The sequence below is a fragment of the Euprymna scolopes genome, chromosome 13 (genome assembly GCF_053919585.1).
Source record: "Euprymna scolopes isolate OS-2025 chromosome 13, ASM5391958v1, whole genome shotgun sequence".
NCBI classification, from domain to species: domain Eukaryota; kingdom Metazoa; phylum Mollusca; class Cephalopoda; order Sepiida; family Sepiolidae; genus Euprymna; species Euprymna scolopes.
The window spans coordinates 89,944,338-89,962,038 of record NC_136494.1 but is presented as its reverse complement, the minus strand read 5'-3'; the positions used below and the strand labels follow the sequence as shown (position 1 = coordinate 89,962,038).

Here is a 17,701-nt window from a genome sequence, read left to right as displayed (position 1 = left end):
CCGCCATAAGTGCCAATTTTAATAAGCAACAAATGGCTAAAATAGTTACCGAATACAAATTTTAAAAAAAACATGGAACATGGTTATAGTTAAGATTGTCTGCTCTTTTTGACTTCCGGTTTCTGCTTTTCATTTAGCTGCATAATTAAACATGATCAAGAAGACAAGAAAACTATTCTTAACATGGAGAAAGAGGACTTTCACTTTATCGTGGATAAAGGTAATATTAACTCAGAAAGGGCCATATCTTGCTTGTCGCTGTCTTCACCGTCCACAAAGCATAAATCAGAAGTAAAAAACAGCAGACAATTTTTACTTGAAAAGATTTTACATTTCATATCAGAATATAAAATACTCTATTTTATACCTATATTTTATAACAAAATGAAATTAAAAAAATTTATTTGAAATTTTATAAAAAATGTATGTTTATGAAATTTAAAAATAAAAGTTTTATTTGAATTTATATAATAATATAGGTTTATGAAAATATAAAAATAAAATTGCTGAAATAAAAGTAACAAATAATTGCGTGAGAGAAAAAAGTGAAGTAACTGATTTGTCTTGCCACTGCTTCCAGTAGCGCTAAGCTGGAAATTAGAAAGTTCGTTAGCTGATTATAACCGAAATTATCATTTTATTCTTAAATGTGGCAGGCTGATCAAAAATTCTACTGCAACTTAGTTGCCTTTACAATATTTCTCTTCATTAAAGATTCGTCCTTAACAACTACAGGGTGGTCAAAAAGTCAGGTAACATTTTAAAGAAAAACGATATTAGCAATACACGTATATTTAAGTACCATACATTGAAATATAAAATGAAACAAACATGAAATATGTTTATTTTGTTAATTGTCGTCCATTTCTCTCTATCAATCGCTGGAAGCGATTAACCACTGATTGTGTAACACGTGTAATCATGTCAGCTGATATCCGCGCAATCTCCTCTTCAATAAATAACTTTAAAGACGCTATTGTATCAGGCTTCTTGCCATAAACGCTATCCTTTACATAGCCCCAAAGCCAGAAATCAGGAGGGGTAGTTTATATATTACACTCAAATATTTAAACAAATAATATTAAACGAATAGAGATTATAATGGATCATATTGTTTTTTCTACCTTTAACATGTTACCTGACTTTTTGACCACCCTGTAGTTCGATACTGACTTTGTTGTTCTGATACATTAGGGCAAAGTTAGGCACAAGGTCGGTTTTTAATGTGGATGAACTCCAGCTCCCTCAAAATAGGAACAAAAATAAAAATTGTTCGCACATCCAGCTCCCCAGAGATAGAAACAAAAATAAAAATTGCCCCATTCTAGAAGGATTTCTCCTACACTGATCGAAGTCAGAAAATGTTTAGTATCAGAACGGATACTACACTGTGATCTGGGCCAAAAAGCAACCGACATACTGACTTTGTTGCTGTTGGGCTGCAGTATGGTCCTGATCATATTGCACGATCTTTCTTCAACAACACCTAACCTTGTGTCTAATCTTCTGTGCTGGTAGATAAAATGAGCTTAGCTGACTAATAAAAACACTATTTTACACACCAACTTGACATACTGAGAAAATTTCTATTTCAAACAAATCTGGTCCAACCAGATCAGGCTGTCTGACGATATTGGCCCCCTGACTTAAATGTAGCAAACATTGATGTTATTGTTTTTTTCCCCCTTCTCTTTAACAAAAATCAATCATGTGTTCCAAAAACTAACACAAAAACAACGTTTTTTTACTCTATAAAACAACCAAACTAAAACATCATGAATAAATATTTTAAGATATAAAGAACTTGAAGTATAAACGTTTTTTTTTTCCAAAATTATATAACTCAGGAAGAGTTGAGACACCATAATACAAAACAACAAACCAAATCAAATGACAAATTGATTAATCGACTACAAAAACCTCTTAGACGAATCTAACAAAATACAAAATGGCCAACTAGAAACATGAACATCGGCGTATTTTTATTTGTTTGCTCGTTTTTAATAACTTTTCGTCACTTGTTTCATATTAAATTTAAAAAAAATCAAAATAAATTATGAAATAAAACTAATCGAATGAGCATTCAATTTTTAAAGGAGGTCAAATGATTTTCAGACAATAAACCGGAATATTGAACAAAGGATGACACTTAGTACTTGGGGGGAGGGGGGTGACCAAAAATATTTTCTTTTAATAAAATTCTGGCTGAAAATAAAAAATAAATTTTCAAATTATCAGAAAGATTTTTCTTTAGAAGTGTTGTTTTTTTTTTCTTTCAAGAATTTTGCTTTTAAATAAAGTAAACAGGTTTTTTAATTAGATTAAAGCTAATGGGCTAACATATTTTGCTTCTGAACGGATCATTTAGTATCAAGGTAAAACTGTTTACTAATGAGCTGCGAGATCAGAGTTCAATCTTCGCTTGAGTCATACGAAAGACTTAAAATATGGTACTTGATGCCACCTTGCTGAAACGCTCAGTATTAAAAGGTTAAGATTGAGAGAAAGTGGAACAATCTTGAGAAAAGAGTAATACCCTTCCTTAGCCGAATGAAAAAGCCTTCAGGTCATTCATCAGACGGCTCAATTCACTTTTAATGTTTCAGTGTAAACAAAGTTTCTACTGGTAAATCACTTTATCTAACACATTTAATAAGAGGAGGAGCTTATATTATTTGTTCCTTTCTCATATATATACTAGCGAGGGGTACCCGGAGTTACCCGGGTGTTTGGAGGTGTGTGTGGAAACTCCGGGGGTGGGGGAGTTAAAAAAAAAAAAAAGTAAGTATGAGGATCGAACCCGAACTCTTGAGGCAAAGTTGTACATTAAAGTGTGAAAAAAAAAAATGCGACGTTAACCATTGCCCCAACGCGACATGGTAACTGAAACATGTTTGAATTTATTTAATTACTTGGATTTAGCAGGTGCCCGTTTTAATGAGTTAATGAGGTCAAGTTTGACTGCGGGATAGTATTCATTTACTGCTGAACGCTCCCCCCCCCAAGATGTTATAGGAAAAAGACATGCGACGAGCGCCAAATATTGAATATTTATCTTCCCGAAATCGAGCAAATTAAATGGACAGGCGAGCTTCGTTGTTAACTGTGAGATATTACGATTTATATGTGATATAAAAAGTTTTAAAAAGTTGTGAAGCGAGCGACCGCTTCTCTGAAACAAGCCTTTTGTTGGCATACAGAAAAAGCGAACATACATACATACATTTTCGCTTTTATATATATAGATTAGGTTGGTTAAAAAAATGATTTTTTTCTTCAGTTTTTTGACGTTCAACTTCAAGTCCAAAAACGACATTATACTTTCCCAACCCAATTATATATATATATATATATATATATATATATATATATATATATATATATATATATATACAAATTGCCACAACTCCCCACAATGTATGGTTCTTAGGTGAATCATTGGGTAAATGATAGTGAGTGAATAAGACTAGCTTGGTTAGAATGTTAGTTAAAGATTACCAGATCCCCTCTTTTTAACCTGTGCCACATTATAAATGTATATTTTTATATATGTAAATAAATATTCAGTCAATTCAGTTGGAGCTCAATTAGTCAGACAACTGAGCACTGACTAAAATATTAACTTTCAACCATCTTGCCCAAAAGACTGTCGACTAGTGAATGTTGACAGTGACTAAATGATTGCTACGATAGCAAACACACATTTTACTAACTGACAATAAGATTTGCTGTGACCAGATGTGGAATACGGTTTGATGAGACTAACCCAAGAAACATTATGCCGGGACTTTCATTGCGATATGTGTTGACTAAACACTGGCCAGTGATAACCGTTTGAATAAATAAAATATGATATAAAGTAATTTCTACTTGTTCAATATTCAAAATTAATTTGTAAAACAGAAAATAGAAAAAGAGATCTTTTTATATAATCAAGTGTTGGAAATTGAGGGTATTTTTTAGTTGCTATCTAAAATTAGGGAACTGTAAATAGATTCAATAATAGTCGTTTTTCTCTCTCCTAAAAACAGATCATTGTTTAACAAGAATTCATAATTATCTCCCTTGTCTAGAATCATAAAAGGGACAATGAAACCAAACTAAAATATTTTAAAAAAAAATAAATAATAAAATGTGATATAAATAAGCCTGCATTATGTTAGTTTGGACGAAAATATACCGAATTAACAATATGAATTTCTCATATTGATTATGACTGCATCTCGAGATACTTACAATAAAGTCATCAAAAAGGTCGAATATATTCAGAAAGGTCAATACCCAAACAAAGATGTAGAATCTGCAGATAGAGTTTTCAATTATGAGAAATGTATTCTTGTACTTCTATTATGAAATAAGAACTGATAAAATATTTGGCTCTTCTCACTGTAATAGAATGGTTTGCAAATTTGTTTGGAAATCATTTCTTTATATCGTCACTAGGTAAACGGCAACATGCTTTTTTTGCCTTTAATCATCATCATCATCATCATAAAGATCACAGTGGCTAAGTGGTTAATGACACAGACTAACAACCCGCGTGTGCCACGTTCAAATCTAGTTCGTTCCAGGGAAATGCTTTCACTTAGGCATGTTGGCAATCTTCCCATGGTCCTTCGCCATAGATATCCAATGTCTTTCTACAAAAATTCTAATTGGAAAGATTTCAGGGAAACGAATACCAGCAATAATCATCTGATTTATACCAAATGAATGAATGATGCTTTATATATATACCCTCACACACATTCATGTACATATTTAGTTTTACATGCTGCTATGTGTGAGATGGTTTTTAAAAATTGACTACAAACCTAGCCTATTTCTGGTTTATATTCATCCCCCGCCTCTCTCTCTCTCTCTCTCTCTCTCTCTCTCTCTCTCTCTCTCTCTCTCTCTGTCAGACCGATCCTCATCAATTCCACTCATGTTTTCTTTGGCCTTTCCCTGCCAACTGACCCTGCTATCTCAGCTGTTCTACATCTGCCAACTCATGTACTCTCATCTAACCAACAAAATCTCCTGTTCTCTAATTATCTCTCTGTACTGTCCCGATTTAATCATCCTCAGAGTTCATTAGATCTAACCCCATCTTTAGAAACTTGTGCTTCCAAACATTATTCTATTAGCGCAATGAATTTAAATGGTTCATGAATGTGCTTTTAATTTTATTTTCCCTCGCAATAATATTTCATTAAAAGGAAATATTAAAAAAAAACTATCCATTTCTTTTCTTAAAAATGCTAATAATCATCTCCAAACTTTCAACTAAATTACTTCCTGACTTTCTCAATAGTAAAGTAGTTGATCCTAATTTTTTCAAACTATCCCTTTCATTTTTTCCCCTTTTTATTTGTCTGTCATTTTTTTGTATGCCTTACAATCTCAATCTTACAGTTAAATGTCCTGGAACTCAGGTCTGAACACAACATGTAATGCAAGGTAAGATTAGAGCTTTATATATTTTTTAAATAAATAAAGCTTCTCTATATATAAAGTAGTAGCATTCACGTATGTCTGTGTTTTGCAAATCTCCTACAGCCCAAACTACTGGACCGATCATGACCAAAGCTGGCATGATGATGCCTCCCCTCACCTAGAGATGCTCCACACCATCTATATATATATATATATATATAAAATAATAGCATTCATATGTGTGTTGTGTGTCTATGTGTACAACTCTCCTACAACCCACACCACTGGACCGATCACGGCCAAGCGATAGTGCACACCATTTTTCAAGGTTAAGATCAAAAGTTAAGATCATAATCTATGTATATATATATATATACTCTCCTACCGTTCACTGGCGTGGACTGATCATGACCAAACCAGACATCATGATGATCTCCAACCTAGGGATGGTGCACACCATTTTTCAAGGTCAGGGTCAAAGGTTAAAGTAATATTTGATGCGGTTCTTACAGAATCCACTTGCTGCAAGGATGCCTGTGAAGCAGATTTCCAAGCATACAAGAAAATCCCGGGCAAAGTGTGGCTATCTTTGATAGTTATATATATTTTAAATATCGTTATGTTCTCTTTAAGGAGAGAATTATTCCAGTTAGGGGTTAAAATAGAAATCCATATTCAATTAATTGTATACAATAAGTGGGTTTTGTTTTTCAGCATAAAATAGCTTTAAAAGGTAAGTGAGTTGAAAAGTACCTTATAGGTAACTCTTCATTCCCATTAACATTTGTATGTTTTGTATTTGACAAAATATTATTATTATTATTATTATTATTATTATTATTATTATTATTATTATTCGCTAGGAGTCATCATTAATATTAGTAGTATTATTCACATAGATTGCTCACTGACAATAACCAATGGTGTACCCTGAAGTTTGAGTAATTGAAGGTCTCACTAGATTCTCAGTACTCTCCATTTCTTTTGATAACCGTTGCAAAGGATTTCACATTATCGCAACAGCCGCTTATCATTGATTTTTTGCTTACAATAAATAATGGTCTTCTTTGGGATTTAAGCACTTCCAGTACTCTTCATGCCCTTCTCTTCTTCTTCTTCTTCTTCTTCTTCTTCTTCTTATTATTATTATTATTCGTGCTGTAGAATAATCGAAACCATTATATTACACTTAATTCAAACGAAAGAACAGTTCAAAAAGTTCAGAATCAAATATAGAAGTGTTAATCTGATAATGAACTCAAACTGTTATTTCATTCTATTCAAATGGTTCATGAACCGATTTTAAGATAACAATACCTGAAGCACGACATTCTGTATTCTCTTGTTACTGACATATTAAAGACGTCGTTTTCTTGAATGTTTGAATAGACAATAATATCTTACTCGTATGCAAAAGATGAGTTATGAACTATTAAGTGCGAATTTTAAAAAAATCTGTTTTATTTAAAATTGGCATTTAAGACGTGGAATCAATTCTTTTTTTTGTTTTTTGCTAAAAACTTGGACTATTGTTATTTTTATCAGTTTTATTTTAGTTTATAGCAAATATTTAAATATCAAACAATGATATTTAGTTTTACAGAAAGTTTTTTCTTTTTTTTTTGCGTAGATTTAACCAGCCCAATTAATAGTAAAAATGTCGCTTCAAACTCAAGTGTAACCGACAGACGAATGTTTTCTCTTTTTCACTGCATATCATTTTCGAAACAGAAAATTGGATCAAATTTTTTTCTTCTAATATAGCATCAATTTATATATGTATAAGGGAACAAAAATAACACGTTGATTCACCAATAAAGCTTGGATCAGATTGCTTAACTCAGGAAAACGTAAGTTTACAAATCAGTTTAATATAAACAATAAATGAATTATGGCACAGTGATAAGCTTTTGCGGGGGAACTAGGACTGCCCATATTTGTGGGCCTTCTGCTTGGCTTTCCTTGTAAGTCAAATTTTTTTAAATACACGAATAAAACATGGTCTCTTGCTTAGCTAGTGTTGACTGCTTTGTGACAGAGAGTGACGGTTACCGGGCTAAGGGTCAGATCAATGTTAGCTGAAGGTCAAAACCACCAACGAACTTAATAATAATATCTCTTTCTCTTTGTTTTTAATCTGTATCCATGTTCTCCGTCTTACATCTCTTTCTTTCGTTTTTCGTCACTATTAGAGATTTGCATCTTTTTGCTCTCTCTCTCTCTCTCTCTCTCTCTCTATATATATATATATATATATATATATATATATATATATATATAAGTAAGAATGTGTGTGTGTGTGTGTGTGTGTGTGAGAGAGAGGACATTTATCAAACTATATACTGAACGAATTTTTGATCTACTTGAAATTTGGTATATAGAGTATTCATACACGTGGAAACATTTTAGTTCGGTTTCATCCGGAGATAAATGCTGTTAAAGGGGTCGGAATTGAAAAAAATGTTACCTGGGGAGTCATCGTATGTTTATCTGTTTGTCAACTATCTCACGAATGCGCATATGTGAATAGTTCACATGAAGATTACCTATGTTAAGAATAAGTAGGTTTTAAAACATTATTTAAAGAACGTGTCAAGCTGGCCTAATGGTTATCGTACTTGACTTACTGTCTTTAGGTTTTGGTTTCGATCCCAGCTCAATTTTTTTACTTACAAGAAATGAACTGTTTAGAGAAAAACATAATACTAGCATGCATATGTTTCAGTTTCTTTCCATTTTTTACTTCGTTTTTAAAAAACGAAGTTAACGTTACATTTAATACCTACGATATTTCTGTTTATAATAAATAAGTGTGCATTAATTAAAATATAATATTTATACATATTTTTACGACCGGGCAACGCCAGGTGGCTTGCGTGTGTGTGTGTGTGTGTGTGTGTGTGTGTGTGTGTGTGTGTGTGTGTGTGTGTGTGTGTGTGTGTGTGTGTGTGTGTGTGTGCGTGTTTTAGAAGTATTACTTGAGCTCAGATTGTTTGGATTAGGAAAAAGTGAATTTACAAACCCAGTCAGATATATAAAAAATCCAAAATGAGTTTTGCTTCTCTCTTTTTCTCTTTCCCTCTGCAGCTACGAGTTTTGATAATATTTCTTTTTGTTTATAATGAATTATCCCAATACGTTTATTCTTTTCTTTCTTTATGACCTTTGATTGATAAGAGAGAGAGAGAGAGAGAGAGAGAGAGAGAGAGACACACACACACAGAGACAGACAGACAGACAGACAGACAGACAGACAGAAGCAAGAATGATAACTACCAGATAAAATAAGTGTGTCGGTATCAAATCACATACAGGGAGAGAGGGTGAATGTGATAAATAGAAGTATAGTAAAAGATGGGTCAGTTGGTGAGTTAATTGCAAATTATCGCTATTTAGAACAATTAAAATGAACCTTTTTCAAACATATGTACCGGTTCGAAGAACTTTCAGGTTGAAAAAAATACTCCTTCTAGTAAAATCATTACTACTACATCCATAGTTACAAAAGAAATAGTAGGATCGATTAGGCTCTTGAGACTTGGTAGGGCAACTTGCTTAGGAGAAGAAAAACTATAAAAACAATAATACTTCTCTTATCACAGCATTGCTTGTGGTCATCTTGGATTTCTCCTTGGAATTGGGGTTAACCAATGTCACATCAAGAGAAATGTGATTATTGCGCAATCCTTGTTTCACGGTATACTTCTCACGCTATTGGGACTATGTCATAACACTGTCTCTTAAAGCAGGAGAAACGCAACAACATGTCTGGGTGCAATATTGTTGAATACACACTCCTCTTGTGGCAAGATTAAACTCTGTATTACAAAAATAAATAAATCAATGCGTTTTTATTGCCGATTTAAAGTCTATATTTGTTGGCCTGTGTTTCACTTAAGATAGAAACAAGAGAATGAGGATGTTGACGCCGGATTAATTCGTGGTCAGAGAGAAAAAGAGACTGATTCTAATTTTTATCTCTGCTTTTGTTTCTATGCATGTACACCGGCTGCACTCACGTGCACTTTACACTTGTTAATTATTTAGCTTGTGCAGTTGCTTCTCGATATTTTGTATTCTGTTTAAACGTCGATAATATCTAATCTAAATCAAGGTTGCAATTTCAATGCGAGCTCTTAAGTGCATATATGCACATTGACTGTGGTCACATAACTTTATATCTGTTTGTTATCTAGCGATTCCATATCTCGTATTGTTTAAATATACGCCATAATCACGTTGACACACCGGTTCTTGCTGGATCACTGAAGTTAAGCAACATTAAGCCTGGTCAGTACTAAATGAGTGACCATTTGGGACTTCCAGGTGCTGTATGTGCTCTCTGCTTGTATCGGCATTGTTTCCAGTCGTCCGGGACTTCTCCTTGCCACTGGATCCAAACAGTGTCGATTCAGGAGAGGTGTGGGGTAAGGAATTGCGCGACCCTTGCCTCACAATTACATGCGCAACTGCCTCTACAGGGGTATCCTTTGTCTTTCGAGGCATCGATCGTATTGTTTAAATCTTGATTATATGTTGCGTTCTCCTACACCAATGCTAATCTGGCACAAGGCAGCAAATTCTGAGTGCTCTCCTCGGTGCAAGGATTACATAAGAAAATTTTTAAACATATTTTTTGCGTTACAGAAAAAGGTCACCAAAGATTTCTTGTAATAAAAACTTTTTTCTCTTTTGTCAAATATTTTATTCATATCCGAAAATAGATTTTTTTTTTTTTGCTTTTTGTTGTAGGACGGGGTAGGGAGCACCCAGAAATTATTTCGATTCCTGTATGCCTCCTTCAAAAATGAAATATAAGAAATAGATTCGTGCCAAGTGTTTAAAAAAAAATCTTATTTGCTCTTAGTTTTAGTTTTTGTTTTCTTTTTAACTTTCTTTTGCAATCTCTTTCAAGTGTGTGACTTTAATGGAACCGATATTGCTTAATTCCCTCGAAAAATAACTCACCTATTTCCCTTAGATATTGACCCTCTCCACCCGTCAAATAAAAGATAAGTAATGAAGGAAACTATATATTGGGTCAGGAAGCAAGTCATAAGTCAAGTAGAATTGCTTGTGGCCATTTGCTGGAAGGTTAGTTTTAAGTGGGTCGCTGATTCGGATACATTTTGGCACGTTTGCAAGTATGGCATTCGCTTTTCAAGAAAAAAAAAAGCGGCGAAAAAATGATTTACTTTAAACTGTGGTTCAAAACAAAACGATTGTAACAAATAAAAAGAAAAATAGAAGCTTAAGCAAAGCATTTTTGTAGTACAATAAAACCAGGAAGATCTCTGTCTCTCTCTCTCTCTCTCTCTCTCCCTCTCTCTCTCCTGCATTTTGCTAATTCCTACCCTCTGATAAGAAGGAAAGTATTTCTTCGAAACTCCGAGGATTAAGGACTATCCACTTATCAAGTGTTTCCTTTTCAGATTAAATGTTTTTAACTCTTTTTCAAAGCGTTTTTTAACATGTTTTATTAACTGTATGCTCATATATATATATATATATATATATATATATATATATATATATATATATAAAGGTTATGAGGGTCTTTTGAAGCATGAAAAACGATGGTACTTTTTGTACTTAATATTTTTATTGTTATTTTTTATATTTCAAACGGGCCTCTGCTCTTGGTCACAAAAACGTATGGAAATGAAAAAGAAAAAGAAAGCCGTTGAAAAAACTGGAAATTTGTAGTGTGGACAACGTTCATTCCTAGCAATCATGTTCGAGAAAGTTCACGTGGATTATTTTAGACGTTTGTGGAAGAAGATTGTATTTTTTATTTATTTTTGTATTTAAATTTTTTTTTAAATGTTGCAATGTAATAGCGTTTAATTCAAACGGCAAAAATGAGACGCAAATGATTTCAATATGTATATTGGAATTGAAATGAAATTGTTACACGGTAAAAATAATGTAATTAATAGTTATGATAACGATAGTACAGTAAAGTATTAATAACAAAGGTGATAGTTTTAAATAATAATAATAATGAAACTCCCGAAGAGGGCAGAGTTAGAGACAATGTCGGCTTTTTAATGGGGAGTAAATTCCGTCCTCCCCTCTATAAAGATAGCACACAGGATAGGGACGAAAATAAATAAATAAATAAATAATAATAATAATATTTTATCTCTCTCTCTCTCTCTCTCATATATATATATATATATATATATATATATATATATATATATATATATATATATATATATATATATGAGAGAGAGATTCATATATACGTATATTGACATGTGGAGTTTTTGCACGGATTCTTATTTACCTGTTCAGTTTCTAGATATACCTGGACTCCACCTGATATTGTGAGCGAATTTTTTTAAATGGATTTAGAACTTGCTTTTAAGGGTGTAGTTACTTGATAATTATTACTGAAAAAAAAAAGAGCAAATAAAAGGACATGTTCTTAACGTTGACCGGAAAAGTAAAGTTTAAATTTAAAGGATCATAACATAGATGCTGGCCACAGGCTGAAATATTATGTTTCATTTTAAACATGCAATAGAAATTAGAACTAGTTTGTTTTAAATGTTTGAATTGGATATATAAACATATGATTCGTTTTTATGCAGAGATTAATTTAAAAAAATCCATTATTAATGAGTTTGTACACTAACAAATATATGGTCATTCTGGTCACATTTTTTTCTAGCTTGGAGGAATTGTGTCATGACAAACGAACATAAACAATACTTCCCCCCCTCAGCAAGGAAGAGATACTACCTAGAAAGATTATATCATGACGAACAGAGATGTACTACACTCTCCATCTCCAAGAAGAAGATAACACCTAGGACGATTGTATCATGACAAACAAATATACAGTACACTGCTCTCCTCCTTGCTGAAGTAGAAGATAAAATACTGGGAGGATGATTTCATGACAAACGGACGTATACCTCCCCGCCCCCAAAGAGAAGTGAATGTCTGAAAGGAAGCTCTCATAGTAACAGAAAATATACTACGTTGCTCCGTCCTCTATGGAGGAGGTAATGCCTTGGAGAGTGGTATCATAACCACAGAACAAATACTACATTATCTCCCCAAAAGAAGAAAAAAAGATAGTAATGTCTGCTGAAGATGATATACTGGTGACATAACCGATACTGCATTAAATCCATTCAAAAGAGAGGGTTATGCCTGGGAGGATGGTATCATGACAATAGAACAGTTACTGCACTATAATTCCTTATTGAAATATAGTACATCAATCTAAAATAGTGTAGTAAACTTAATTAAGCATTAAATGATAGTAAAATAGTAGATCATAGAAATAATAGTATAGTTTCGGTTCAGACAGATGCCAAATGTTCATTATTAGTAGATATTTGTAAAACAAAAGTTATGATGAATTTCCTGGTATTCAAAATCGTAAAAAACAAAACAAAACAAAAAACGTAAGGAGGTTAGCGATGTTTTTTTATGACTGGTTGCCATAGCATCCACGTCGCTTCAGCAACTACTGTTACTACCAATTCACCGCTCCCGCGAAAAGGGAAGTAACAAGTGAAACGGAGAGAATGAAAGCATTAAAGGAAGATAATTGGGGGTATTTTATTGACAGCAGACGAGTGTCGTACATTCTAATTACATATGTGTATATTATGTTTATCGAAGCAAAAAAATAAGACTGAAATTAAACAAAGAGCAAGTGAATTTACTGGAAGCCTTGAGAACTCATGGATTTCAATAGAAAAATGCGAGCACGAAAAGTAATATGGTTAAGCTTAAACATGAAAAAGTAAAGGACTAGGTGTTAAAACTGGAAAACAAAAGGAAAAGATATTCTAATAAAAAATATAATACATTTATAACTTAAAATATTGCAGCATTAAGATGTTTTTTTTTAAATTCTATTTATAACATTATTTAATCAATTCTTAATGCTGGGATATTTTAAGTTTTAAATTTATTATATTTTTCACTGGAATTTAATTTCTTTTCCAGTTTTAACAACTAGTCCTTTACTTTTCCTTGTTTAACTTAATCATATTACTTTTCACAATCGCATTTTTCCATTGTAATTAAATATACCTAAATACACGAACTGTAATAGAGATATTTTCAAAGCTTTGTATGTTGTAACTTTTTGTCATCCCATAAAAAGGGCCTCAAAGCTTTGTGTAGATTAAGGCCCTGCCAGGTCTACATCGATCACAGATTTAAAAAACTTCAACAGATATTGTTTTTGTTGTTTTTTTTTAATCAATATTTTTGCCCAAACTACTTTTATTATTAATAGTAATATTATTACTATATACATGTCCTTTATTTTTTTTTCAAAAATAAAAAAAGAAGTCACTAAGCAAGAATGTTCATTTTTGAAAAAGCGAATAATGTATTTGCTTTGTCAAGGTCACCTTTCTTTCATGGTCGATCAACAAAAAAAAGTGCAAGGCATGGGTGAAAGCAATAAAAAAGAAGAGATCAATTCTAAGAATATTTCAGAGAGAAAATATCAATAGTGAACAAAATATCAAACCAAAATGAGCTATACACCCCCCCCCCCCGCGCCTGTGACGACATTGATCAACTGCAGTTCACTGGAGGCTGGGAAGGTTCTAAACAAAAATGGAAAAGGAAAAGAAAAATACTTCTTCTAATATATTTCTGGAAGAAGAATACTAATATAGATTCAATATACCAGTTTCTAAGTGCAATACGCATGCGCATTGGTGATGAAGGGACAAGGAATGTTTGTTTTGTTGAAAAAGTTATTTTCATAAAATGTAATAAACGTCATTTGTCCAATTTTGTGAGCTGTGTAAATAAAAAGTCTTGTTAAGTTTAGAATATTGTAAATTACTACTATATATATATATATATATATATATATATATATATATATATATATATATATATATATATATATATATATAATAGTCCTTTTAGGTAGGATGTTTTCATTTAGTCAAATATTATTAAAAAAAAAACAGTGTTTTTGTTTGATATTACCTTTCCAGTGTTTTACATTTTTCCAATAACCTAGTCAGTATAGTGGTTAAATTCGTACAATTTCTATAAGATTTGTTCTATCTATCTATATATATATATATATATATATATATATATATGTATATATATATTGAGAATGTGAGAGATTATATATATTTCCACAGCCAAACAACGTCGCAACCCACAAGAGCCATGACAGCAAACGAACCGGAAGTCTAAGACTCGAGTTTCGCCCTCATTTGGGTTTCAAATCCCGGGTGCGCATATGTCTGACTGATGAGCCCAAATGAGGGCGAAACTCGAGTCTTAGACTTCCGGTTCGTTCGCTGTCATGGCTCTTGTGGGCTGCGACGTTGTTTGGCTGTGGAAATAATTATAAATATATATATATATATATATATATATATATATATATATATATATATATATATTGGCGAGTGTTGCGATTTGATTGATTAGATCATCATCAAGTGGAAGTAGTTTTGGTGTGTTCACAACATGCTTTTACTGTTGAGTAATATACGTCCTTAAAGCGAATGTCTGTAGTCATTCGACCGGTATTACGTGCAAAACACCTGATGATTCGATGAAGCAAATCCAAAAGTATTTGCAACATAAAAAAAGTTTTAAAAAAAAAGAAGAAACGAAATCGAGAAACACACTGAACTTATATACACCAATTTGACTGAAATGCTAGATGGACTATTGGAAAAATTGAAAAAAAAATAAAAAGGTGTTCATCAAAGAATATTTAATAGCATTTGCATATACGACTCGTATATGAACACATAACTCGGTTGTTTACTTTTTATTTCTCGGAATAACAGTTCCATCAGTCTCATCATATATATATATATATATATATATATATATATATATATATATATATATATATAAGCTTTGAGTATAAAAAAAATGTAATAAAAATAAAGAATCCAGTTTAAATTCCCGGGGAAAAAAAGAAACTAAATTTAACCTATCGCAGGCTTAGCACCTACATAATCCGATTTCTAGAATGATTATAAGTACAAAAGAGAATTCAATTATATAAGAATGAAAAAAAAAGAAGAAAATCTTAACTTAACTTAAAAATTGTGAAATAGAAATAGACTTAGCACTTGCATAAGCCGATTTCTCAAAAGTCTTAAATTATAAAGAAGAATTTAACTATATAAGGATGGAAAAAGAAAACCTTAACTAAAGCTTTAAATAGAAAACGGGGGTCATATATATGTCAGACCTGAACTGATAAATAGTGACACTTGAAGAAGGTGCTCAATACTATTGCATATATATATATATATATATATATATATACAAACATATTCTACGGTTTTCAATTCTAGATCGAATTATCATTTAACCAGAGATGTTAATTCAAGATGAAACCGAAAGCATTAAGATTCTTAGTCTTTATGGCAAGTTTATCAGCCAGTTTCAGACTGAAATATGCACACTATTAGGCATCTTGATTGAATTAAAAAGAAAATATGCAGATATAATTGTCTGTATTATTTAACCAAATAAGTTTGTGTGTGTGTGTGTGTGTGTGTGTGTGTGTGTGTGTGTGTGTGTGCATACAGGTTTCATTAAAGAGTATGCAAACTTCATGTCTATTTAGTCTCTAGTACACATTTTGGTCCATAATGTTAGGTAGAATATGGTATATTGATTATTAGTGATGTTAGCAGAGTACTTTCAATCTTTTAAGTGATCTTCCTAGGCGAGGGAAGGGATCACATCATAAAGACATAAGTGTGTTGAAATTGAAAAAAAAAAATTATATAATGATTTTATATGAAAGCATGTACTCTTTAAATATAATAAATCTACAATACCAGTAACATATTTCAGTAGTACCACAACCGTAGTTATTTCTTTCTGAGATGATTGGTTCTAACGTTAGATGTCAAAGTGGTCATGATATTTTTATACACTTGTATCCTTCGCCTGGTTAAGGATACTAATAAGATTTCAATTATTTTCTAAAATCTCAGTTTAACCAGACAGGAGATGTTTTTTGTTCACCCTTTGTGTAAACTGCACCTAAAAATGTTGACATCAGAGTGTTTACAATGCACATGTATTTCAACTTAAAGAGTTCAACAATAAAAATGAAAATTTGTGTTGGATGGTATAAAAACCTTACGTGTCTTTATACATGCGTTTTTGAATAGAGAATGTTATCAAATCTGAGCATTAGGACGAAGTTTAAATCTCATTTTGATTTTTAAGATCAGTCCCAAAAATCTTATGACCTTAGTGATATCTCATGTTATAACGAATTATCTCCGAGGGAAATAACTTAGTAATATTACTTTAAATAGATAAAGTATGTCATTATTATATTCAGAATCCGTGACATGCAGAGGTCTGGTGATGCTATCAATATATCTTTGTACTGAGAAATATAAGAAAAGGAAATAATTTTAATATGATTAGATGCTTTCCTAATTTGGATGCCCTGGGCTACCGTGCTATTGTCTCTCCTCTGCACACCACTATGCAGAATTAATTTTATCTACAGTAAGTTGTTTAGTTATAATGTTGAGATCATTGAGAAGTTGTATTCTCTGTTTGTTGTTTTCTTGTATAATTTCATTGTTATACATATAATGTTGTCGCCTTGCAGGTTGGTAATAATAAAGACAAACGCAATGGTCTACTTAAATTATGTATTAACCAAAAATATATTACAGAAGTACAGGTCATGATTCTGGGGCCATAAGTACCACGACTCGTTACTTTGCCGAGTAAGATCTAATTATATTTATTGTCTTTGGGTACGTCTATTATCTCTGAAATAGGTAGATCAGCTTATCTCAGTGCATATAAACATTTGTTATAAATGTGTATGTGAGACAGATATGTGGTTTGGAGATGTTCACGAATAATGCTTGAGTTGTAAGCATGTAGCGTAAGACATCTCAGAATATTGCGATTGACAAATAATTGAGATGGAGTTGACAAAATGTCTATACTCTTTCAAAAAAACTTGCATAAACAAATAAAATGTTGCATATATATATATATATATATATATATATATATATATATATATATATATATGGACATAATTGAAATAGAAATGTATTACTCACCATTATCCGATAGAAATCCACCAGTAAGGCACAGAATTAACACAATCCATTGAATAACCCTTTCTTCAAATTGGTGCATTTTCTGAAATAAAAAAAAGGAAGAAAATTAGACACTGAAAAAAAATTTCAGTTTGGAATTTTTGAGATGAGGATTGATTATTCGTATTGTTTTGAATCTTTGGACTACTAATCTCATCTTA

At 32.0% G+C, this 17,701-nt stretch overlaps 1 protein-coding gene across 8 annotated transcripts in view; it reads right to left on the bottom strand.

Annotated features, from left to right (window-relative positions):
- Positions 1-17,701, bottom strand: part of LOC145292083 (dorsal-ventral patterning tolloid-like protein 1) — a 2,157,643-nt gene that overhangs the window by 1,881,198 nt on the left and 258,744 nt on the right. For all 8 annotated transcript variants that reach the window (XM_080138158.1, XM_080138152.1, XM_080138155.1 and 5 more), the window contains exon 2: positions 17,502-17,583. In XM_080138158.1, coding sequence (XP_079994284.1) covers positions 17,502-17,580 — 79 coding nt within the window. In that variant the 5' untranslated portion in view covers positions 17,581-17,583. The remainder of the gene's footprint in view (positions 1-17,501; positions 17,584-17,701) is intronic.